The 27,083-nt window shown below is 35.9% G+C and overlaps 2 protein-coding genes across 4 annotated transcripts in view; both read right to left on the minus strand.

Annotated features, from left to right (window-relative positions):
* Positions 1-510, minus strand: part of LOC123675218 (replication factor C subunit 2) — a 41,637-nt gene extending 41,127 nt beyond the window's left edge. The window contains exons 1-2 of the mRNA XM_045610541.1: positions 222-510; positions 56-167 (exon numbers count right to left, since the gene is read on the minus strand). Of these exons, the coding sequence (XP_045466497.1) occupies positions 56-167; positions 222-328 (219 nt within the window). The 5' untranslated portion in view covers positions 329-510. The remainder of the gene's footprint in view (positions 1-55; positions 168-221) is intronic.
* Positions 511-8,205: 7,695 nt separating this feature from the next.
* Positions 8,206-27,083, minus strand: part of LOC123674492 (serine/threonine-protein kinase 33-like) — a 151,424-nt gene continuing 132,546 nt past the window's right edge. For all 3 annotated transcript variants that reach the window (XM_045609381.1, XM_045609379.1, XM_045609380.1), the window contains 2 exons: positions 19,074-19,399; positions 8,206-8,411 (listed from right to left, as the gene is read on the minus strand). In XM_045609381.1, the coding sequence (XP_045465337.1) occupies positions 8,286-8,411; positions 19,074-19,399 (452 nt within the window). In that variant the 3' untranslated portion in view covers positions 8,206-8,285. The remainder of the gene's footprint in view (positions 8,412-19,073; positions 19,400-27,083) is intronic.

Here is a 27,083-nt window from a genome sequence, read left to right on the forward strand (position 1 = left end):
TGGTCACAAGTCATCAAATCAATAATTGTAATTAATTCAAGTTCCTTCAACTTACAGCAACAATAATATTCGGAACATTTCCTTTTTTAGCGAAAATCGAAAGTCTATGGACTGTATCTTCGTTTCCCACTATTTCCTGAAAGGTTTGCGGTCTATATTTTTCTATCCTAAAATCAATAATTTGAATAATGATTATTGCTTATTTGATTATGTCGTATTACCATGGAACGGTTTTGTTTTTTCTTATATCAGCAGAGGAACTTGAACTAGTACTTGGTTGATCGTCGGTTAAAACAATGTCCATTTCTTCCGTTTCAGTTGTTGACATTTTTTATTATGATTTCTCAATACTTTTATATCCCAACGTAATATAACAAGATCGATAAACGATAAAAATGTTTGATTACAATTTTATTGGTGAGGTTATATTATTTTATTTTTTGCGGGAAAAATTGTAATCATAAGAACTAAGAAGCATAGATTAGATATTAACAACTTTATTTTATTTCAACTCGTGTAAACTTCTCCACTGGATAAGTGCTTATATGTATTCCTGGAAAATCTCCAGATTAGTTCGATTACTATCTCTCTTATTTAGATTAGTTAATATTATATTTAAATTTCAGAGCAGTAAATAGGCAAATCAACATAAGCGCTACGTCATCTGGTGACAATCAGAGTAACTGAAAATCTTGACATAGTTCCATAGAAATAGAATATAACTAGAATGCTAACCCGTAAACAAAAAGTGTTGCAAAAAGTTGAAGATGGATTATATAGTTGATTTATTTAAATTAGTTAAGTATTTTAGGACAACTTGTACATTTATTTTTAGGAAATGAATACTATAATTCATAATACCGGTTTTGAATTGTATTACATGCTTTGATCAGTTCTCTGAAAATATACTCAGTTTTCACTGTGATATCTCTAAAATATTCAAGATGAGCTGTGTAAAGTATTGTTTGATTCACCTGAAACATGGGAAAAAAATTGTCACAAAGCATCAGCAGAGTGGGAAGGTATGTTTTTTTAAATAAAATGAGTAGATGGATTTGATTCGTTTTATTAATTTATTTATTACAGATAAGGAATACAACAGACTATTTAAAGTCCACTACTGCATTTACAAATATCTACATAATTCGAGGTTTTATTATATCAAACTTAATCATGATAAGTCATGATTGAGATGTCATATTTGATTTAATTTATTTATGAAATATCGACATTTGTATTGATTCAGGTTTGTAGTTTGTTAGAGTTATTAATTGTTACTTATTGTAAATACTTCTTCCGTTACAGTTATTAAAACTACATCAATACATATTGTTTTAATCTGGATATCTTCGCCAAAGATAGCCCCACATTGTAAGTCTTTGAATTCGAGACTATAAATCAATACAAATGTCGATATTTCATAAATAAATAAAATCAAATATGACATCTCAATCATGACTTATCATGATTAAGTTTGACATCAATATTCAAACTTACAGATATAATAATCAAAAGAAGAAAAACGATTTCATTGAACCCAATTCAAAAATGAGAGTTCGAATGAAATGAAAAAAAAAACAATAAGATATAGTATAAAAAATTGAAGAAAACAAGAGAAAGTAAACATACTTACTTAAATATGGCGGAAGAGAGAAGAGAAGGTCGTGTCTGATGCGCTCTGCAAATATTGTCGCAGAAATGTGGTAAAACCAGTAAAATGTGCAAAATGTGAAAGCACATATCATCCATCGTGCATTTCGCGAATGAAAGGTGCCGGAAGTAGTGCTGAAACAGCCCTAATTTGTTGCAATTCAGAAAAAGACGACGAAAAAGTGTCAGAAGATTTTGTTATCAGTACTACAAACTTCATTCCAACAGAGACGAAAAAGGTGATAACAATTGATTCAACGAAATTGGAGTTAATTATGAAGATCATTCAGGAACTAGAAGATAAAAATCAAATTTTGAGTGAGAATAATCAATTACTCAGATATAAAAATGCAATATTGGAAAAAAATTTATCAGAATATAAACGTGATTCAGAGCAGGCTCTGAAAAAAACATATAAGGGGTTGTCCATTAATCACGTGATGCTTGAAAGGGGGGGAGGGGTTTGATAAAAATCACGAAAATATCACAAGCGGGAGGGGGGGTGTAGTAAGATATCACGTGTATTTATTTTTTCGTCCAACGCGCGATTTGTAAACAAATATTAAGCGGCACGGCGCGGCGTGTAGTGACCTTGACTACATTAAATATATTCATATACTAGTACAATACATGTTTTTCCTATGATTACACTCTTCGTTTATTATCATTGCAACCTAGTGTAGACATTTTTACTCGCTCTGCTCGCCGAAGGGGCTCCGCCCCTTGGACCCCGTCACTATGCCGGTAGATCCTTCACTGGGTATCCGTCTAGAAAATAAAAGATTTTTTTCGGAAACCTTGTATCGTTAGCTGATTTCAGACGATTCACTCGGTATACTATGCTGATTCTAGGGTGGAATTCAATATAATTTTTTTTCCTAGAACATACCGTTTGGCCCTTGCTCACATGAAAATATTTGATGCAAATAACTTTCCATGTTGACAAATCAAGGGCGGTCCTAGCCTTAAATTTTGAGGGGGTTCGCCGTTATGGGCTCTGAGTATTTCTATGGGACAAAATCCCAGATTATACCGATATCAAGCCTTACCTCTCAAAAATATTTATATTTAGATGTTCATATGAATTTTTATATAAGGCGTACAACTTTGCGTCCGCCGTTTTGCAATAGATGGCTGTAACGGTAAGTGGTAGTAGAAATAAATATATCGTAGATGTCATACAATAAGTTTAGGTATTTGTGAACATAACGCCATTGACATGTTAGTCGATTTGTGTCTGCATCATAAAGTAATTCACGATTAACCATGTTAGCTTACGAGCCAAATTCTCCTCATTTGCGGGAGGTTTCAATTTTCTACTAAAATATGAAAAAATCCGCGGCTGAGGTTCATCGAATGCTTTCAAATACCTATAGTGAGAACGATATTGGTGGAAGAAGGTACCAACGATATTGTTTATGTCTAGGTTTAGTTATTTTCTGGTACATCTGTAAAATGGCTTGTTCCGTTCGATTAAATAAATAAATGGAAGAGTGGTTTCAACGCTTCAAGAATGGTGAATTTGATGTCGAAGACCAGCATCGCGGTGGAAGAGAGAAGTTTTTTGAAGATGCAGAATTGAAGGCAATAATTGATCAAGACTCATGTCAAACGCAACAATAATTGTAGGATCAATAGGAGTGACACTAAAAGCCATTTCAAAACGCCTGAAAGTCATAGGAATGACTCAGAAACAAGTAAATTGGGTGCGGTACGAGTTGAAGCCGCGAGGTATTTGAAGGGCTCTTATTTACTTGTGAACAGCTGCTTGCAAGACAAAGACGGAAGGGGTTTCTGCATCGGATTGGGACTGGAGACGAAAAATGGGTTCATTACGTTAATCCCAAGCGCATAAATCATGAGGATATCCCGACCATGCTTCCACATCGACGGCCAAACCGAAGATTCACGGTTCTAAGTTTATGCTCAGTATTTGGTGGGACCAGCTCGGCGTAGTGTATTATGACTGAAAGAATCACAGGCGATCGTTATCGAACGCAATTAATGCGTTTATACCGAGCATTGAAAAACAAACCGGGACTTGAAAATAGGCAGATTTTATGTCTAGGGAGGATAGATATCGAGCATTCCTGAGTTTGTCTAAGGTAGCCGAGACAAAAGGGATAGGATAAGCATCCTTGACTGTAACTTTATTCAACTTACGATAATCGACACAGAAACGATACGTATTATCTTTCTTCTTCACCAACAATATAGGCGAAGACCACGGGCTATTGGAGGCTTCCACAACATCATCGGCAATAAATTTCTCTAGTTCCTTATCGATGTGAGCCTGCATTACTGGATTCACAGGATAATGCCTTTGTTTAGTTGGAGGCGAGTCAGTTTCGATGACGTGTTCAACGAAGTTAGTACACCCTAGTTTATCTCCCATCCTTTCGAAAGCCTCAGAGATCACCAACTGTAGCTGACGAGCCTGTGATACAGACAAATCTGTATTGGTTTGTAAAGCACTTACGGGTGCCAATACAGGGTCACACTCAAAAGTGAAATGCCATCCACCCCTGCGCAGATCTGGGACGATACCCATGAGCTTCCAGAAATCAGCTCCCAATATCAAAGTATGCGGTAGAGAGGGAACAACCAACACACTCAAAATTCTCACCTTCCCCTGTAACTCGAAGAGAACACTTACAGAGCCCTGCAAAAGACATTTTTCTCCATTAGCTACCATACAACTGATTGGTTATCATTCATTCCACGGTAACCCCAGACTCTTGAGAATACTCCAACCCTTCTTACCAATAATAGTACGAGAAGCACGGGAATCTAAAAGTCCCAACATTTTTACGTGCAGAAAAGTGACCTCCAAGTATGGACGCTCATCCCCAACTGTGTTGGACAAAATAAAATCTAAGACAGCCTTTTGACTGTCCCAAATCCCACTCCCTTGGGTTTGGTCAATCGGAACAGATATCGGAACGTTGGAGGGAAGTAGCCGATTACCTACTGCCTCCGCGGTCCGTTTCCCTGACTCTCACTTCACTTAGGACAATTTTTAACGGTAAATCCACTCAAGCCACACCGATAACAATAATAACTGGTCTGGGCTTGCGGACAAGCTGCTTTTAAATGACCAACTTCCTGACAGTTCCAACAAACTAGAGCCGAAGCACCTTTAACCGTAGGTGCAATGGAACTATAAGAGGGTGAATTTTCCGACACATAAGCGAGATCTGTCTCAATCCATTTCTTATTTCTAGGTGGTGGACTATATTTATCTATTGCTTCCTTACGAATCTCTAATTTGCGACACAAACCCAATAACTCTTTCACTGAGTTGACCGATACCAAACCTAACTGACTTTGAGAAAAGTAAGAGTTAGAATGTTATTCATCAGAACCTGTACCCTAAGCTTCTCCTTAACCGGAATAGTGAGTTTATTGAACATATATTGCATTCGAGCGATATAGATACCGATGGGTTCATCCACCCCTTGCGTTCGGCGCTTTATCTGTTCGAACAATTCCTCATCATAATTAGGAGATTGAAATTGTTCCCTTAAAGCCTTCACCATTTCAGACCACGATTTTATCTCTTTTCTGACCGATAGATACCATTGATGGGCGTCATCAACGAAAAAATCCCCTGCGGAGCAAAGAAGTTCTGCCTTGGAGACACTACAAGTTACACAAAGCTCTTTAACTTCGTCTAAGAAGGCACTTAATGACAACGTATTCTTTTTTCCACTGAACTTCAGATTCCACTTGTAGACAGGACCGACCTGACATCTTTTTGCCTTGAAGAGGAAGAGTAATGATTCGTTTTATCCAAAATATCATCTTCATCAGAATCTGAGGACGACTCGCATGAGGAATTGACATAGATATGTCACCCGGTATGACAGAACTCTGTCGCCTTTGATACCTCTTTGCTTTTCTGTTCAAATCTGCCTGCATATTTAGTAATTGCGCACAAATATTGGATTTCAATGAAATCTCTTCAGGGGTCTGAGGCATGGACCTATTTATTCTGCCTAAGCAGTGACTGATTTTAGATGACAATTTAAGGAATCGAGAATCTACTTTATCCCCATCGAAATGTTCGATAGCAGATTGCATGGTGTTAATCTTATCACTCACATAAGCACTATCCTCACCAAACTTAAAAGGATAATCAGGGTAACTGAGAGATGATCCTTTTCTTTCATATTTAAGAATATTCCTAAGGGTCTTGCGCATTTCAGCAACAGTAGTGGGGTTGGTAATACCTCGAAACCCTAACTCATAAGTTAACTCATCTCTTTCTAACCGATTAATCTCCATCTCATTATCCATCATAGACAAGATAAACAGAAGAAAGGTCAAAAAAAAAGAGAAAGATACAATAAAACGATATCCGGTACGATAATCGAAACGATGATTGTAACGATAAATGAAAACGAGAATCGAGATTACGAAAACGAGAAACGATATTCCAAAGCGAAAAACGATAAGAATTGAATTCAGTCGATAATTAATCGGAACGATAATCTGTAACAGTAGCAGCACTATAGGGCCTCACGTTGGGCGCCAAAATTTGTAACCTCAAAATTTTGTTATCTCAAAATTGAGGGTTTTACCTGAACTGAGGTATACTTAGGTATACGCGGCTTGCCTCAGTGGAGACGGGGGGGATTCTTCAAGATGGTAAGATATAATAGTTAATAAAATGGGCGCCAGGTAAATTTCTTCCCGAAAATACCCGCTAGTCAGAACAAACAAAGATTCATTGATCTAATAAAAAAACTAGTGATCACCAACAACTCTAAAATTTACCAAAAGAGTGTAATGATAGAAAGGTTCATACAAGTAGCACAAGATACAGCTGCTAATTGGCGTTGATAAGAAATAAAAGCAAATTGGTCGCAATTGAACGATAAGGAGGGGGTCACTGATACACAACAGTGAGAAAGAGGAAATGAAATTGAGGAAATCAAATATCAACCGCGTCGCTTGAGCTCAGGCGCATGCGCGTAGTATGGTAACAATTTATGCGGAATTATTCTTTACAAAAAAAAAAAAAAAATACGTTCAATCTGTACCCTACAAATGAAATAATCGTCGGTATATATAGGCGATATGTTGCCAGACAATGAGGATTGTAATCCTACTAATGATCTAATAATGATAAGTTTCTCTATAATATTTGCATGAAAAATAACCTTACTTGTAAATATGAAATATGAAAATAACCTAAATTGTAAATGGTATATCGACAAAGGTAACGAAATAATCTTATGTTTATGAAACTGAAACTCTTCGCAGTTTGAACCTGCGTGGTGATAAAGTTCTTCACAAATAGTATATCAGTAGAAAATAATTAGGAATAGGTAAGTTTCATAAAAACATATATTTCAACAGTCCAGAACTTGCGTTAAAATCCTCAATAGTCCTCAACTTGATGGTTCTCCTCCCAGGAACTACTCTACTCTATACTTCCCCAATCTCCTCGATTCCAAGTTGGCTGTCCCTTGAAATCGATCTCCAGAGTTGTAGATAACTCAGCGAAAATCTCACAGGACTACGCAGAAACGTGGTGCTCCACCAAGACGTTATGACACAATGACAATGACGTTCCACTAATACCCTGTAGATAAGGAGTGCAAATGAGGTTTCGACAAAGTTAAAGGGTTTAATCTTTATCACGTAGAATAAAAATTGACCAATATCAAACAATAAAAAGAACGAGGAACTTTTCAATACATACCCAGTTGTTCAGGGGCAGTCAATGAGACTTCTTTTCCCCTGAGTGGAATTTTTCAGTGAATTCCAACCAAATTTTACCAAATGCAATACGTCAATAACTATTAAAAAGGAAATAGTGAAAAGCATTGCAGAAAGTGTATACCACGAAACATACCTGATTGACGGAAATTCCAAATTCCAATTCACCACATGCAATTAGAGCAGTAGAATATTCAAATAAGTTTCCTTCGAGAAAAACACGGAAAATACCAGTCACTCCAAAACGAAAAAAAGGCTTGGGTTGTGAATAATGCACAAAATACGATAACCGAAATAAATCCCATAATGGATGACTCTAAGTCAAGAAATCGAGAAATCGCAAAAAATACCATCAGCTCCTAACCAAAATTTTCCATAATCACAGAGTACCTGGCCCGTCAATTTTTCTCACTCGAATAATTATGATCGACAGTTGACACCAGTAGCGCTAATGCACGCAGTACGAAACATAAACAATAACATTAACCTATAAATTACGGAAAATTACAAAACAAATTTGAGCACGTAACAAAGTAGAAAGTAGATATAATACTATGCCAAGGGCGGCCCTAGCCTAGCCATAAATTTTGCGAGGAAACAACGTTATGGGCTTCAAGTTTTTTGATGGAACCATTTATTTTCTCTCTGCTTGAAATGCATATTAAGATGCATAGGTATTAGATGGTTCCATTTTGGGGGGGAGGGGGTTGGGGTTTGGTAATGCCTCCCGTGACCCCACCCCTCCTTGGGACCGCGCTTGTACTATACTACATACAAATGTTCATACTGAATTGGGTGTAGGTCTGCGTTATGAAATCAAAATTCATATTTAGTTTTCATTTTATTTTTTATTGAGTCACATAACAGAATGTTTCATCTAGATCTTTAGATTAGCTTAATTTCACTTATTATGTATTGGTCAAGGGATTGGATGGTCTTTTCAAAGGAATTGGTTTATCACCACTATATGAATGCATTCTTATTGTCCTCGTCTCTGCCATTGACACCCAATCACTCTCTTCTCCCATAGGAGCCTTCAAAAATATAATTATTAGAAGTTTCTTACGAGATTAGGTTAATGTTCGTTGAAACAAAAATATTATTTTGAAAATAAACAATGTCATGTTGAAACATCGAAAATGAAAGCCTTAACGAACTCAAGATCTTTGTCTCTGCTTTTTCATATTAGTATTTACCCGCAAATTCATATATCAATCAAATCAACAATCACATATTCAAATGTGATTGTTGATTTGATTTGATTAACCTTATATACAAGTTTTTAATTCATGATTAAATCAACATTTAAATAAAATTAAAGATATACAATATTTCTATGAATGTATTATGTACCTGAAAGGGCCAAAAAAGGTTATTTTTACAAAAGGCTCAATATTTTTTCTTGTAGACAAAATATTAGCAGCGAATTCTGCGAAGGAAGATATTGTACACAGATTTTAGAAGAGCTTTAAGAGCTGTATCTAGATACAAAAAAAAATTTTTTTCGTTATTCCTATTCTTCGTCGCGGCGAGAATTTTGAAATTTTATATTTTAGAAGTTTGGGGGATCATCACCAGGTTCAAATCATGAATTAGGGTCAGTTGCATCATTTGTCTAAACATTGATTAAAATTTATACATTGATTCATTTCTGATTTCTCTTGAGAAATCATAGAGTAATCAACGTTTGAATTTTTAATCAATGTTTAGGCAAATGGTGCAACTGGCCCTTAGAATTCCGTTCAACACCAACTGCAGGAAGGAGTACGCACAAAAAATAGATAAAAGCAGTTTCTGGTCTTACGACGAGAGTACCAAGAAGCTTTACCAGACCATGGTAAAGCTATCAGAACCACTTTCGAATTTTCAATTTTTTTTGGTCACGATTTCAGGCTAATTTTAGCCAATTAGCCGATTCAAGGCTAATTTATTACCCAATTCAAACGTTTTTTGCTCTCGGAGAAATCGCGGGTTCTGCTAGTTTAACGTTAAGAAATAGAACCACCCAGCTAATTGATTTCTGAGGGACAATATTTTTCCATTACTTACTGAGGAATCAAGTCAGATCAGTAGGACATTTTCGTTAAGTAACAGAACGTAGAAGTGAAATAAAAGGAGAGATAGCTTTGTTGATTAATGATTAATTATATCATTTTTGTTTTGGTAGAAAACTAATTAGGTTAGAAGTTATGAGCAAAAAACCGAAAAAAGTCCGAAAATGTTGAGGTTCTTTGGTCCTCCTCAAGTTAACATAGGGTCCTTGTGTTCGATAACTTGACATTGTCATCTCACATCACATTTTCAAGATTTTTTGGAATGATAAAGAAAATAATCGAATGATTTCAGTTTGAGATGTACAAGAAGTATCTAGTTTAGTTCGTATTTCAGTAATATTGACTGATTCCTTTTGATATTTTATCCGCCCTGAACAAAAACATGGTTGATTACTTGAAATTATCTATTGCAGATATTGTTTATTTCAAGTTTTCTAAGATTTGTGTTGTTTCAGCTGGCAAATAGTTAGGGAGCTTTTGTCATTCATTTTAGATACTTACAATGATTACTTGTTTCGAACAAATATAGTATAGGATAACTCATAGTAAACTGAATACAGCAAAACAGTTGCATTACATTTGTTTCGGTAATGAAGGCGAACCTAGAAAGGTAAAAAAGGCTATCCGTGGTTTCTCTGGCTTTGGTTTCGTCAAGGGTTCAAATTCATACGAGGAAAAATTAGTGGACGTCAAGAAGGAGTTCAATTACACGATTTAATATAGCCATTTGCTACATTTTCGATAGACGTTCATTTTGAAACTGAGGATTCAGCTTATCGCATTTGTTGGTACTCAACAGATATTGAAGGTGATGTGACTGAAGACGAAGAAGACGAAAGTGATGACGTCGCTGTAAAGAAAACTAACGAAAGCAGTATGAAAAAAATACTAAGAAGAGAAATATAAGACACAATAAAAGAGACGAACATAGATCCTCGAGTCCTACAGTTCAACACAGACGAAGAAAACCCGATGCGTTTTTTTTTGACGTTCAGAGATATCGAAGATAGTATATAAACTTTTGACGGGAAAGACATGCAAAGAGGTGAATTCATGATTTTGAAAAAATTGCATAAATTACAAGTTAGAATGAACTCCAAAAATTGATTTTTGATAAGAAGAGCCGTAGAGGGTTGGCAAAGCTTTTTTTTCAATCTGAACGAGGTATCACAACGTGGGCGATACTGTGAACTTATGATCGAAGAATTCGAAGTTGAAGCAAGCAGTGCACAAATTCATAAGTTGCTGATGACGAGAACGAAAAAACATGATGAAAGTATATTTTGGTAACAAGAGAATTAGTTAACAGTGCGAATATTGAAAATGAAGCTTTAATCCAGTACATCATAGGAGGCTCACTGTTTGAGAGCAATATATGCGTCTTATATGATTAACTTTTTTATTGAATTTTATATTGACAATCGTAGATAGAAATCAGTAGATTTCAGGCCTTTTTCATCGTTTTTTTTTGACTTTCTTGATTTCTGATTATATCATTTGGTACTAATTCAGCTTTCATTTTGGAATCATTAATAGGTAATTTTGATCTCAAAATTCTGCTACATAACAACTGAGAGGGTGAATATTTCAACTTCGCAACTGGGGCATTTCTATTATTCAATAAATATCTATAATTCAAGATATCTTTTCGATTCTTAACTTTTCTTCAACATATTTTTCACGATGCCAACTGCTTTTTCTGCTTAATCGTTTGACTGCGGATGATGGGGACTTGACGTTATCACATTAAAATTCCAATCACATGCAAATTGTTTGAATTAAAAACTATTGAACGGCACATTGTCAGCAATGAAATCTTTTGGTATACCGAAACAAGCAAATGTAGTAAATCGGAAATTTGGAAATTATTGAAATTATCGTAGTAAATCGAAAATTTGGAATTTATTGAAACTATTGAAATTATTGGGATATTTATTCAGAAAGAATATACGTTAAATTCAAAAGAGCGATCGCGACTTGTGATCTTATCTTAGAAGCAGGATGTTTTATTTCTCAATTATTGCTTTTCTTAGTTATCGTCTCACTCCGTTGGTGAAATCGATATATTTTTCACGGATAAGAAAAATAATTTAGATACGGGGAAATCTTGAATTATCTCAGTTCGATACATGCGACGAACCGTTAGGATCGTTCCCAGATGACACAGCAAAAAGTTCGTTAGAAAAAATCGAAGTATGGTTCTTGCTGAGATCGACAGAAAAATCTAGTTTGAAGTCGAGGTGGGGTCGGTTGACGAAAAATTGAAGAAGGATAAAAAATTTTCTAACCAATGATCCAATTGGCATGGTAACTTGGGCAATTGTTGGGGCGGTCTAAGATAAGTACGATGTTACGATTTTGTTGAGGTCGAAAGAAGAAGTCAGTTTCGCTTAGGGTCTCTTATTGAGAAGGGTTGAGAATTCGAACGTCGGTCGCGAAACCGGACTTAGAGCAAAACAATTTTTTTCAAGATCAGAATAATATTTAATGAGGATAAATTGAATAATGAGTTTTCGAGATTTTAAGTATTCAAGAAAAGGGATTATTTTGGCTCTGAGAAAGAAAGAATTAGGTCAGAAATAGTAAAACAGGGATTATTTATTTTGGGATGAAGTTTTAGAATTTGTTTTGGTATAAATTAGATTAGCTCGGAGTGCGCGAATCGGGAGTGGAGTTATTAAAAAGGAATTTCACGTTTCGAGTGGAAAGTTTGTAGAATTTAAACTAGGTTTAGGCAGGGCCTAATTATTCACCTAGCACCGCGGGATAAGGGCAAGTTAACAATCTTTTGGCTATTTAATTTTTATTTTTATTCGATGATTTTTGAATACTTTTTTCGATGAAAATAAGTTTATTTGAGTAGTCCCGATTCTCCCAAGTTCAAAGTTGGTTATTTTGTTTCTTGTTTGAATAATAGATTATTCGAGACATTTTTTTCAATCATTAAGTTTTGGCCGTTGAGCCAGAAATATTAACATTTCGTGGATATTGTAATTTTGGATATTTTTATTTTTCTTTATTATATTTAAGTGTAAAATTTTAATCGACTTTTATTAACCCAGAATACTAATCCTGTCCCTAGAGAAAGAAAGTCAATTAAAAAGACCTGTCCATTGAAGCGACGGGCCGGACTCACACATAACATCTTTGTGAAATTTACATAATTATTTATTCTCCGAGACCTCTGGAAAGCCGCTCTTCCAGGGGTTGAAAGAACATCTCAACCGGAGATAAGTGAACGTTGGTCAACATTCCCTGACCAACCCGTTCATGACACAAATATTTTTTTGCACTTTGAGATGATTGTCGAAGCAGTTTTATTATTTATTAGAGAAACTTCGATCCATCTTGAATAATAGTCAACTAAAACAAAATAATTTTTACCAGCCCATTCTGCAATATCTGTACCCACTTTGAAAAACGGTATGTTAGGAATTTTATGGCTTAACAAAGTTTCCCGTTTTTTTGATCTCATGAATTTATTACATATAGAACAATTTAAAACTGAATTCTTCAAATCACTAGTTATAGCTGGCCAATAGAAAAAATTTTGAACAATTCCATTCATTTTCTTGAATCCTGTATGTGTTTCATGTAATAATTCCAAAACAAATTTTCGTAACTTTTTTGGAACTATTAATCTTATCATAATATAAGAAGTTTTCACTGATTTCAATTTCATCCTTAATTTTGAAAAAATTACTGATCTCATTGAATGTTTGTGTTGGTTTTTTAGGCCACCCTGTCTTACAATATTCAATTATTAGTTTCAAACTTTCGTCATCAAGTGTGTCGATCATTTTTTGATTAGATATTTTTAATTCCTTTTTGCCAATACAATGAACTACATCTTTCATTGAGTCATCGGGTTGTTCTTTGATGTGGACTCCACATCTCGAGAGAATATCTGCGATGAAAATTTTTTTACCAGGAACATAATTGAGGGTAAACTGGTAAGACATCAGTTTTAATCTCAGCCTTCTCAAAGTATTGTTCTGAACCTTACATAATGGTTTCAAAATTAACGAAACTAATGGCATGTGATCTGAATTAATAATAATACTTTCGTGGCCATAAATGTAATTATGAAATTTTGAGCATGAAAAAGTTATCACTAGTAATTCCTTGGCTACTTGTGGATATTCTGATTCAGCATCATTCAAACTTCGAGATGAAAAACACACAGGTCGATTATTTTGTAAGAGACAACATCCTAAAGCATCTTTGGATGCATCACATTGTATGATTATGGGTAATATGGGATCAAAGGGAACTAATACCTCATAACTACATATTATTTTCTTTATTTCGTCAAGTGCTTCAGTGTGTGCACACGTCCATACCCCTGCATTATTTTTTTTTAAGGTCACGTAGAGGTGACATAATACTAGATAGATTAGGAATAAACATTCTCAAATAGTTAATCATTCCCATAATTCTCTGCAATTCTATTTTATTTTCTGAATTTTGAATTTTTTTTATAATTTCAACTTTCGAAGGATCTGGGAGCATGCGATTTTCATTAAATATGAATCCCAAGTATTTTATTTGTTGTAAATAATATTTGAATTTATCAGGTTTGAATGTAATATTGAATTCGCGAGCTCTTTTCAAAACTACTTTGATAATATCATCGTTTTCTTCTTTAGTATCAGTCGCTATGCAAATATCGCTTCGATCATTTAATTGGTCGTCTAGGAATGGTATCTGCAGGTCTTCATGTATCCGTACGTTGCTGGTTCATTTACGGCTCGTCACAGTATCGTATTCTGCACGACTAGAAGTCTCTGCAGGTGCGTCTTTGCGGGGTATCCCCACGCCTGGCGTGCGTAAGGGTTGACCGCCGAATGGTGGACTTGAAGAGAAGAAGCTTGTTGGAAAGAGACATTTTGCTGCTTTTGTAAAGTAGCGGTCGCAACACTGCCGCTGCTGCCTTTCCCTTGGTCACAGCTGATGTGACGTGTTGATTTCAAGTGAGTTTCTTGTCAAGTATCACTCACAGATACTTGACTTCGTTTTTCCATTCGATCCTCTTACCGAACATTACGACGTGTCCTTTGGGATCTTTTTTCATTCTGCTGAAAAAACGGCTTCGGTCTTTTCTGGGTTTACTTCAATTCTCCATTGAGCAGACCACGGTTGAAGTCTGTAGATGGCTTCTTGTAGGTATTTCGTTGGCATTTCGGGACACCAAGAACTGGCAAGAATGGCGGTGTCGTCAGCGTACAGTGCCATGGAGGTTTTCACTGGTTTTGGCATGTCGGATACATATATTGTTATCAATATTGGAAATAACAGAGATCCTTGCGGAACTCCGGCTAAAAGAGACCTCTCTGAAGACAGTACTCCGTCAACTCTGGCTCTAAACTTGCAAGAATGCTTGTAAGAACTAAGCGTTAGACCATGGAGAGTGATAAACCTGCTGCAAGCAGTTTGTATAGCAGTCCTTTCTGCCATACTTTATCAAACACTTTGGCTATATCCAAGAACACAGCCCCTGTGACTTGTTTGTGGTTATATCCATCCGTGATTTGTTCCACTACTCGGAGCACTTGTTGCACAGTGGAGTGTTGGCTTTGAAAACCGAACTTTTTCAACTGTATGATCTTCCCTTCTTCCGTTATTGTCTTCAATCTTTTCAAAATGAACGCTTCTGTAATCTTCCCTACGCACGAGAGAAGACTGATCGGACGGTAGTTCCCACCTTGCGGTTGACGTCTTCAATGTGGTCCAAATCCGCATCGGTGTAGCTACAGCTGCATCGTCTTTCGAGGTTATCTGCGAAAGCTTCAGCCTTTCTTCTAGACTGTATACCATTCCTTGCAAACCGTGAATCGGTGGGGTTGGTTCCCTATGTGAGCGCAGTGTTTTGGCCATCTGCCAAATACTGTTGTCTTCTGTGGAAAGAGAAATTAGTTTCTCTTCCCAACAATCATTCCGGACATTTCTGAGATCCTCCTTGAGTCTAGCGTTGAGCTGATTGAACAATCGACGGTCCTCAGGGCTGAGTGTGTTCTGAGCGTCGCCTCGCTGTGTGCTTCTCCTTGATGAGCTTTTTGATATCCTTTGGGGTCGAGTTCTTCTGACTAGGCAAAGAAATAATTCGTGACGTCCAATGACGTTTTGATGTTCTTCGTTAAGACCTCGACCGCTGAGTCCAGTTCCTTGGAGTGATATATGAGTTTGAATGGGCCCATATTTGTCGTCATCTAGTGCTTGAAAATCTGCCAATCTATCCATGACTTTTTTTTTTCGGAGGATCCTCATCGAATTCATCTCTAAGATGAACCAAAAAAGGATTATGATCGGAACTCAGCTCAGATATGGCTGTGATTTGATAGGATGGCCTTAAACATCGCGATGTCCAATACATCCGGGTGATCTATCGGCCCGTAGTGAGTTGGCTCATTCGGTGCGGTAACGATTTCTTGGTAGTTGTCCGCAAAATCGTTCAGAGTTCTTCCGCTAGTATTGGTGGTTCTACTATGCCATGCTGGATATCTGGCATTCAGATCACCTGCCATCATTGTCGGAGTTCTGGGATCAAAAATACGCCTCAAGTCCTCTTTGAGTAGTTTTCGACCTGGTCTATTATAAGCGCCAATCAGTCTTATGTCACCAGAGTTGGTGTACACAGTAATTGCGTTGGCTTCCAAATGCTCAGGTAAATCTATTTCCGAGTGAGCAATGGACTTCTTGATCAAGATGGCTGTTCCACCTTTTCTCTCGTCATTTCTGTCCTTACGATAAGTCTGGTAGTTGCAGATTTTAAGAGAGAGGCATGGTTTGAAGTGGGTTTCACACACCAGTGCTACCTCCACCTCATGTCTATTCAAGAAGTCTTCGAACTCGTCCTTTTTATTGGTGATACCGTCTGCATTGCAGACAGCTATCTCCAGTGATTTGGATCTTCTTTTTCCCCCCATTTCTATTCCAGTAATTCAATCATCTGGGACATCATGGTCTATAATGTGGCCATAGTTTCCTGGATTTCCCCCTTTTTTAGGGTTTTCTTTTTGGGCACTTCCTTCGCTGTCTTTTTTGTTTTGACCTCTACCAGATTCCTTTCTTTCATGGTCGTATCAGTTGATGAATCGTTGAATGCTCTTCACGAAACCCAAACTGGTGATCTGGAATTATTTTCTTTTCTTCTACGAAATCTGTCAGTCTTTTATGGAATAATTTCTCTACCACTTTACTAATTGCCGATAATAGGCTTATGGGTCGATAATTAATTGGGTCTTTTTTGTATTTTCCCTTCTTCCAAATTAATATTGTATCCGCCGTTTTCCATTTGTTTGGATAATATCCGGTTTTCAGTACGAATCTGGCTATTTCAACGATTTCATCTCGAGCTTCTGCTGGTAAGTTTTTAATTGCTGGATTGAGTATTCCGTCTATTCTGGGTGCTTTCCTATTTTTAATGTTTTGATAAGTTCTTCAATTTCTTCTTTAGTCACTTCTGTTGAATCTTCTTCCATTTCGTTGTGATCGTGTGTTATATTTCCGTGTATTTCGACTGATTCTGCAAACATTTCTGCCTTTTCTTCATTTGTGATAGCTACTTGTTTTCCCTTCTTCAATGCTGGTATCTTCGCTTTCGTTTTTCTTCCAGTTAGTGCTGTCGTCATTTTTCACAGTGATTGGTCTCCCGTATCTAGTTCTTCTAACTTCTCGTCCCAGTCTTCGTTGAACACTTGTCTGACTCTGTTTTTCACATCGTTCAGCAGTTTCTTCAGTATGTATGTATCGCTGATATATTTTTCATTAATGCTATGTCCAGTATGTCCATCGTACCTGTGGTTTCGTGGATATGAGTGGGATCTTCTGGCCCTAGTACTAACAGATTACATTTGTCTGCTATAGCTCTCAGTTAAGTTCCTTGGAGATTTGTGTTTCTGCTATTCCAATCAGGATGCTTCGCATTTAAGTCTCCCGCAATTATCGAGTTTTTTTTTATTTCGTGAGAAGTTATTTATATCGGCTTCGTCTAATCCATTGTTTGGGGAACGGTACACAGAGTAATTGTTTATTTCACCTGTTTTCGCCTCAACATTTACCCCTTTTTCTTCGATATTTGCACTTAGAACTTCTGGTAGTTCGTGATGTTCGAGATTCCTCTTTTCACTAAAACGGCTGTACCTCCTCCTCTACCTTGTTCTCTGTCCTTTCAATACACTTCATAATTTCTTATTTTCATTTATTTGGTTGGCTTCAAATGGGTTTCACCCAAGAAAAGAGTTAATTCCTGTCTTTTTTGGAAGACTGAATTTGCTTTCCAGTTCGCAATTGCAAAATCTTTGTGAATGTCCATATGGTTGGCATCGGTAGCACTAGATTACTTTCGACCTTACCCTCAGACTCTCTACTTGGATTGAAATTCCGCAGCATTCTTTCAACTTTGTGAATATTCGCTTGTATGCTTTTTCTATTTGGACAAGCACTAAGGGGATGGGATGTCCTTTCTTTCATCCTCGTTATTTTCGTAACAGGATAACCCTGATTAGCTAGGTCAATCTATATTACTTCCTCGGTGGATTTTAATAATACTCCACGGAGGATTACTTTTAATTTCTTTTCACTTTTGAATCCGAACGTGTGAAATTGTTCATCTCCTTCTTTTAATATTCTATATAGTGCCCTGGAGTCATTTTCGCTTTTAGGTTCGATCTGAACCCCCTGCGCTACTAGTTTTATTTTTTTACACTTAACTTGTTCTTTTTTGATCTCCTTGTTTACTTTATTCCATCTTCTTTTATTTATTAGAATCAACTGTGCGATTCTTTCACTCTTTATATTTTTTATTGTTTTCCCATTTTCATCAATGTTTTTGGATCTTGCTTCTTTTGGTGTGTCGTTTTCTTTATTTGCCTTCTCTTTTGTGTCCATCTTCGTTTCTTTCGTAGTAATTCCTTATCGTCGTCAATTTTCATCTCATCCTCACCGAGTATTTCGAATGAGTTCGACGTTTAAACTGTATTTATCTTTTCTTCTTGGGGGGACTTTGGGGTCGTTTTTTTGTTGGCTGGTACGCCTACTGCTTCCTCTAATTTGTCTTCATTTTTCCTGACATTATTTTCCTCTTTTCTCACATGTCTTTGCAATTGTCCACATAAATCCTCAATATCCACTCTGTTCTTGAGCAAATAATTGCCCAAGGCCACAAAATCCTGAATGGTTTTATCCATTTCAGATAACCACTCACCTTATCACTTTTTTAAATCGCTCAGAAACTTATTCACTCGTAATAATAGATAATGATAGGTCATTACCACTAATCACCTCACTTTCTCTTCAGATAGGGGGATTACATGGTCATGCGCACTAGTAACTACGTCTTACTCTCACAAGTTTTCGCCGCTGAATAAATTTGCAGTAGAACGGTTATATTTATATCCCAAGCTATCCCTATCTTCTGAGGGATGTATAGCCCACGACGTTATCTCTTGGATAAGCAAAGTGTCACTATGTTCGGTTACTCATGAACATTATTCATTAATGAGAAATCGTGCACATTAAAAGGGATTTTAAATGGATGATTTCGTGTACGTTAAACTGTGTTGTTACTATTATTGAAAAAATATATAAAATTGTATCTAGGACAAGCATACACAGGCTGGTGAGAATAATATTCAAACCTACCATTATTTCATCTCTCCATTCCTTCATCATGTCCATCATATTATTTCCTCTTCCACTTCCTCCGGCCAACCATTTAGAATCTAACATTTCCGCTGACGTGATTCTATAGGCCGGATCTTTTTTGAGTGCTTGCTTTATGAGTTCCACTGCGTCAGTAGAAATTTTCGAAAGCGGGTAGGTGACTTCATCTTTCATTATTTTTCGTGCTAATTCCTTCTCATTGGAAGAGAAAAATGGGTAAACGCCATAAAGCAACAGGTATATAATTACTCCGATTGCCCAAACATCGCACTGATGACTGTATGATCCAGATAGCATTTCTGGGGCTGAAAATTATTAATTACTCTTTGAACAAATTGAAGCAATACTTATAAAGCAAAAATAATTTGAAGAAGTTTTCAGGGTTACGGTAATCTTGCTAATTTTGTTTTTCGACTCAATTACTACAAGAATGCGAAATGGATTCAGGGAGACCGAGTGAGTCGTCCCAAATTTCCAAGGTAAATACTTGTGATTATACAGGGTGTTCCTAAATTGAACGTACAAACGAAAAGGGGAGATTCCTTAAGTGAGTTTAAGAAAAAAAGTCCCATGAACATGGGGTCGCAAACGTTTCGTTTTCGAGATACAGAGTGTTGAAGTTTGATTTTTTTTCAAGTTTTTTTCTCATAGTATCTACACTTTACACGATATTCAACTGAAATTTGGCATAGATATTACATTTGAGAGTTCTCACCACGTGACATGGTAATTTCGATAGAAGATCTACAGGGTGATATTTTTTCTGGAACACTGCCACCTGTTCTTCTGCAGAACTTTTTTTTTGTGAGCAACTGTCAATTTGAAAAAATGTCAAAAGAAGCTTTGTTCTTATACTAAACTTTTCGGTCTCTTGTAGTTTTGTCGTATCTACCAACGATTTCGAGAAAAAAAATTTTGAACGATTCTCTTGAAATCCTCGTGAAAATCCAAATTATGATAGGAAGGCCACTTTGTAAGCTGTGGTGAATGAATTCAGTGTCAGTTTTTATGGAAATTTTCCTGATCTGTAGCGATGATTCATAAATATTCGATAAACTCGTATAATCAACACAAAAATGTATTACAACAAGAAACGTAAAACTAAAAAAAAAATCATAACAAGAAAACTAAGTAACCGCAAAAAAATAAATAGCCACAAATGCAACCACCTTCACTTTTTAAAAAAACAAACGTTCAATAATTTGATGTGTCAAAACTGGCACTGAATTCATTCAACACAGATTACAAACTGGCCTTCCTATCATAGTTACGAGGATTTCGAGAGAATCGTTGAAAATTTTTTTTCTCGAAATCGTTAGTAGATACGACAAAACTACAAGAGACCGAAAAGTTTAGTATAAGAACAAAGCTTCTTTTTACATTTTTTCAAATTGACAGTTGCTCACCAAAAAAAAGTTCTGCAGAAGAACAGGTGGCAGTGTTCCAGAAAAAATATCACCCTGTAGATCTTCTATCGAAATTGCCATGTCACGTGGTGAGAACTCTCAAATGTAATATCTATGCCAAATTTCAGTTGAATATCGTGTAAAGTGTAGATACTATGAGAAAAAAACTTGAAAAAAAATCAAACTTCAACACTCTGTATCTCGAAAACGAAACGTTTGCGACCCCATGTTTATAGGACTTTTTTTTCTTAAACTCACTTAAGGAATCTTTCCTTTTCGTTTGTACGTTCAATTTAGGAACACCCTGTATAGATTTTTTAATAAATCAGCAACATTTTTCTAGTCATTCCTATTAGGATAAATTATACATAATTAAATAAGTAAAGCGACCTGTTCCAGGCCTAAGTAAATGTCTTGTGTTTATGGGTGAGTTCGAAAAATAAAATTGGGGGTTTCAAAAATACATGGTATGAAAAATACGATTGGCTTCGGCTTGCTGGGAGGATTCAAAACTTTGAATAAATTATTTTCTGTCCGTGCATTTGTAATGATATTGAAAGTAGATTAGTTTTTCTTGGTAAGTACAAATAAAATTGATCTATTTGGTTGCTTTTGTTGTGAATAAAAAAATCGAAGAAATCACGTTTTATGCACGTGTGTGGGGTTTTTGAGAGAGATTCTGTATCATAAATTGTTTTTCTTGGAATTATTACATTTCTTCATTTTGCTAAATGTGAATGATAAATTTTTTATATCCCTGAAGATGGTCGAAATAATCGACCGACAGCTAGAATAAATAGATAGTGCTAAATTGTTGGATTATTATACCCGATATTTCCTTACAATTAAAGTAGTTATAATCGATATTCTTGCATGGTCATGGTACTGATTCACTTAATGATCTCATCATTGAATTAAAGAAAACAGTGTTAATTCTGAAGAACTGCGGTTGAAATATAAGTGATGTTGAAATGATCACTCACATACTGTCTAGCATGCCAATACTATTTCAAACGGTGGCTACATCAATTGATATTTATTTCTGTCAAAATTAAAACAATTTTACATTGCATTTCGTGAAATATAAGCTTTAACAAAAATACAAATTGATTCAAGATGGTTGAAGTGAATGTTATGTAACATCAAACCTAATTGAATAAATGGAAAAAAGATAACTTAATTGAGTACATAATTTTCGAAAAGTTACCAGAAAGTGCCAAAATTGGTTGACTAGTGTTGGTGGCCCGCTCCAAATTAAGGAAAGGGAAAAATTTAAGAATGGAAAATTCACGAGACAAAAAATTGGAAAACTCCTTGGACAGGAAGCATACCAGGATGAATCAAACTCTGAGCGAGGAACTAATTACCCAATTAGAAAAATATGAGAAAGACCAATAATTAATAATTCATTTAATGAGAATGGAAGATGCTAGAAGAAGTCAGGTTATATCAGAAAATAACAAAAAAAGATAACACAAATTTTAAACAAATGTACAGTCGTACAGGTTGGGCAAATTCCGATGTTTTAGCACTACAACTTTTAAACTACTTTAATATTATCTCAATTGTGATCTTGAAATGTACTACGAATGGTTGTGCTACAATAAACTAAGTATTAATATAGATAGATAAAACCGTGTATATGTTGGTCAATAAAAAAAAAACAAAATAACCTGTGATATAAACATTATAATTAATAGGATAAAAATCAAGTCTGTGATGAAATTTAGATATTTGGGTCTAATTCTAGATAATAATTATAATAATAAAAACATTTATTCTTCTACAAGATCGCTCCAATTAAAATAAACTTTCTGAAGTATGCAATGTGCAACTGGAGAACGAACATCGAACTCTCTACGGCAAACATAACTACTAAAGAGATTCCAATAACTAGGGGAATTTTCCAAGGAGATTCATTGAGTCCCTTATGGTTCTATTTGGCGCTGAACCCCCTTTCTAAATAACTGAATGCTACTGAAAAAGGTTTCAATGTCGAAGGAAATACAAATACTATTGCACTCAATCATTCGCTATACATGGATGACCTAAACTTATAACAGGCAACAAAAACCACTTGCAAATTATGGTCAAACCGGTGAAAAATTTTTCGAAAGACGTGGGGATGAAATTCGGATTGGACAAGTGTCGTACGATTAGCGTAGTGCGTGGAAAAATCCAAGATGAACCGATAGCTCTCTCCAATGGACAGGAGATAGAAGCAATGAAATCGGACGATCTTTATAAATACCTAGGAATGAAACAAAACCGCCGAATAAACCATCAAAGAATGAAGGAAGACTTAACAACTGAGTTCATTAGGAGAATCAACAAAATTTTAAAAACAAACCTCAACAGCAAGAACATGACGAGAGCCATCAACACATATGCATGTTCAATTCTTACATACTCTTTCGTTATCATTCCATGGAGCAAAACAGATATGGAAAACCTGCAATGCAAAATGAGAACCTTGATGACGAAAGCACACAAGCACCATCCAAAAAGTAGCATTGAGAGGACGACACTGCCGAGGAATAAAGGAGGCAGAGGTCTGTTAGACATCATGGAACTTGCCCATGGTCAAATTGAATGCCTACGAACATACTTCAAAGACAAATCAGGCACGCCAGAGATCTAAAAAGTACTGTGTGAAGCAGACGAATCAACACCTTTACAACTGCACAATGAGCAATTGTCATACAACCACCAGACAATCCAAGAAAAACTGCAAAGTTGGAGAGAAAAGCACCTACATGGACGACATTTCAACGAGGTAAACTAGGATCATGTCGATAATAATAATAATAATTTTTTTTTTTTAATAATTTTTTTATACATGTTATAACTACAGAAACACATGTACAAATATTTGCCATTAAAATATTATATGGCCTGTCAAAAAAGATGATAAATATATACACAAATATATAGATATACTACCATAAAATGCAAAAGACGTGAACACAGCAATAAATATATAACACTCAATGACAAACAATCAGTTTAAAAATTCGGTCAAGTTATAAATCGTGTTTTCTAAAAGCAAATTCTTCACCTTTCTAATGAACGCAGAAAGATTCGACGTTTTTATATCATTGGGAAGCTTATTGTAAAGTTTTAAGCAGGTATGATTTGGACCTTGTTGCGTTTTCTTTATTCTCGAGTACGGAAGAGCATAATTATTTTTTTCCCGGGTATTGCAGTTATGATAGAAAGAATTTTTTGGGAATTTGTTCCGGTGTTGGTGAACATATTTAACGCAGGTAAGTATAAAATATGATGTGATGGTAAGTATTCTCTCCCTCTTGAAAATTTCTCTACAGCTGTCTGTGGTCTTCATCTGATATATAGCCCTTATGGCACTTTTCTGCTTCAACAGAATTTTTTGAGAATCTGCACATTGCCCCCAAAGCAGAATACCATATGTAGCCACACTGTGGAAACTTGAATAATAAGTCAGCTTCGCGATTTTGGTGTCTGTTATTTGACTCATTCTTCTGATTAGGAAGATAGAAGTAGACAATTTTTTGCATATGTTGTCTATATGCTTGCTCCAGTTTAATGACGGTTGGAATTCGAGTCCCAAATATAATAACGATGAATCAGTTTGCTCTCCGTTTGTGAGCACCAGCTTCTGAGTTTTGTTCGAATTCAGTAATCCATTGGCAGAAAACCACTTTTGTGCGTCTACTTCACTAACACTCGTTCTGTCATTGAGATCACTTCTACTGTATGACCTATTCAGAATCACTATATCATCAGCATAACTGCTGCTCATACCAGAATTTATGTTGTAAAATATGTCATTCATAAACAATATGAAAAATATCGTACCCAAAATTGATCCCTGGGGGACACCACACTCCACTTTACTGACTGGTACCGATTCGTCAAATAGGATTGAATAAGTTTGTGTATCAATCCTCGTATACCATAATAATGGAGTTTCTCCAGCAGTAGTTCGTGACAGACACTATCGAACGCTTTACTTAGGTCTACAGATGTCATTTCTACTTCTTCTGAATCATTGTATGCATCTAATATTGTATCGAGAACCTCAAGCATTGCAGTTATTGTAGACCTATACTGCCTGAAGCCATGTTGAGCCGTGTGAAGTAGTGAATTATTTTCGAAGTAGTCGACCAGGCGTTTCCTCAGTGCTATTTCAAACACCTTCGAAAATACCGGCAGCACAGAAATTGGTCTGTAATTCGAGTGGTCTTCAGTATCTCCCCCTTTGTGAAGTGGTGTCACAATTGCGATTTTAAGTTCTGCTGGAAAAACTCCTTGAATGAAGCAATCATTAACAATTTTGCAGAACGGTGTTTTGATATACGGAATGATGCATTTCAATAACTGAATTGTCATTCCGTAGTAATCTTTAGCTGTTTTATTCTTCATTTTCATTATTGAATCGACTATTTCATCTTCGGTCACCGGAGAAAGATACATGGAATCTGGATTATTCAATTTACTTCTGTGAAGCAGACTAGATGATTCTTGCAAGTTCGGTCCAACACTTCTTGCCATTTCTCTGCCTATATTAGTGAAGTATTTATTCATTTCATCTGCTGTCACAACTTCATCTGATGAACTCGAGTTATTTTTCTTCTGTGTTTGCTGTTTTATCAGCTTCCACATGACCTGGGTCTTATTCTCGGCTTCTTCAATTTGTTTTGAATTTTTTGTTCTAACAGAGTCATTTATCACTCTCTTCAGCTTGGTTTTCAACATTCTACAGAGTTTTTCACTGTTTTCATCTCTCTTTCTATCAGCAATAATCTTCGCAGCTTCCAGTTTGTTTTTCAGATCTTTTATTCCTTTAGATGATTTGTATTTTTTATGTTTATTCATTTTAATTTTTTTTCAGGAAAAGAGATATTGAAAATATGCATCAGTTTTCTGTGGAATATATTATATTGAGTCTTCGCGTCCTCGGCATACACAAGGGTCCAATCTTCATCACACATTTTTTGTATGAAGAGGTGAGTATTTTTGTCATTTATCGGTCTGACTGCCTCAAAAGTTTCTTTTTCAGGATTAAAGTGAGTGCACGAGATCTTCAGAATTTGGGCAAAGTGGTCTGACAGATGAGGTTCATATGTGAAAGCCGTGGAATCTTCAGCAGACACATATTATCTATACAACTTGTTGAACTTTTTGTTTCATGTGACGGATCAGAAAACATGTAATTCATATTAAACGATTTGAAGAGCTCGATTGTTTTACTTTTCTCTTTAGTTTGCGCTCGAAAGTTCACGTTGTAGTCACCTGCGAACACAAGATGATCCCTAGGAAACTTCTGTAGGCATATTTCAAGAGCCTGATTCATGATTCTTTCAAAAGTTTCAAAATCACCTGATGGTGGTCGGTACACGGCCACGACCGTCAAGTTTCTTTTCGCTATTCTAACAGCCGTCATCTCTATTATTCTATCCACCGACAAATCTTTTATTTCACTTAACTCTTTGAATGGGATATCATTCCTCAAAATAATAGCTGCACCGCCATGTCTCGATGATCTCCGGCAATAAGCACTTGCCACGACATAGTTTTCTATGAAAAGTCTATCAAGTATACCGGAGGAGAGCCAATGTTCTGTTATGCACCCAATATTCACGTTCTGGTCATTTAGGAAATGAGTAAAGTTGTCAATTTTATTACCTAAAGATTGTACATTAATGTTGGCAATAGTCAAAAATATTTTATCTGTTTTTGTCAAACATGAATCGACCTGTTCAAACTTTTTCATTGGTTCAGTTAATTTGCTATCAGTTTATTTCTGTTGTAGCGGAAAAAATTATACCTTCTTACCACAACTCCCCTGGGCCAGATGTCATGTTGGGTCAAATTTTCCAAAATTTTAAAACTGAAACCTACTTTAAAAGATTTATTTTTACTTTGGTTAGTTTCATGTTTCTTTATTTCTTCTATTAAAAAAGTTTCATTATTAAACTGATTTTCTAAAAATTTCCGTATGTTTTCTTCCGTCGTGTTCCTGTTTACATTGCCAACGTATAGCCAAGCAAGACGTTCAGCTCCTTTGAACTCTTCCCCATCATCCCTGCTGCCTGTAATTATTTGACCACCTGTAGATTTTCTTTCGTTAGTTCTTCTTCTGCGCTTTTCATTGCTTCTCAGATACGTGGCACCATCTATATCCACTTCCCCCAATTTTTCATCGATCTTATCGATATTGCTGGTTGTTACAGAAGTTTGCTTGACCTCTGGATCGCATATGTTGACCGGTTGTGTTATTATTGGGTCTCTGATTTTATCCTTTTTCTTACTTGTTACAGATTTCACCTTATTCGTTACAGGTTTCTCCATATTAGCATGATTGTTTGTTTTGACATTCAACAATGGCGCCTCTTAAGACACTTGCGATATGGATTGTTTTGAACTTTTTTTCCCATTCTCAAACTGGAGTGTATCTAAAAGACCTATATGTTTTTTGAGTAGATCTATTTTATCCCGAAGTTCCGAAATAAGGATATCTTTCTGTTGGATAATAATTTCCAGGTATTTTGAACTGTCTTTTTTCGCCTCTTCCTCTCCCATGTCAACTCTGTCACAACTA

The sequence above is a fragment of the Harmonia axyridis genome, chromosome 3 (assembly GCF_914767665.1).
Source record: "Harmonia axyridis chromosome 3, icHarAxyr1.1, whole genome shotgun sequence".
NCBI classification, from domain to species: domain Eukaryota; kingdom Metazoa; phylum Arthropoda; class Insecta; order Coleoptera; family Coccinellidae; genus Harmonia; species Harmonia axyridis.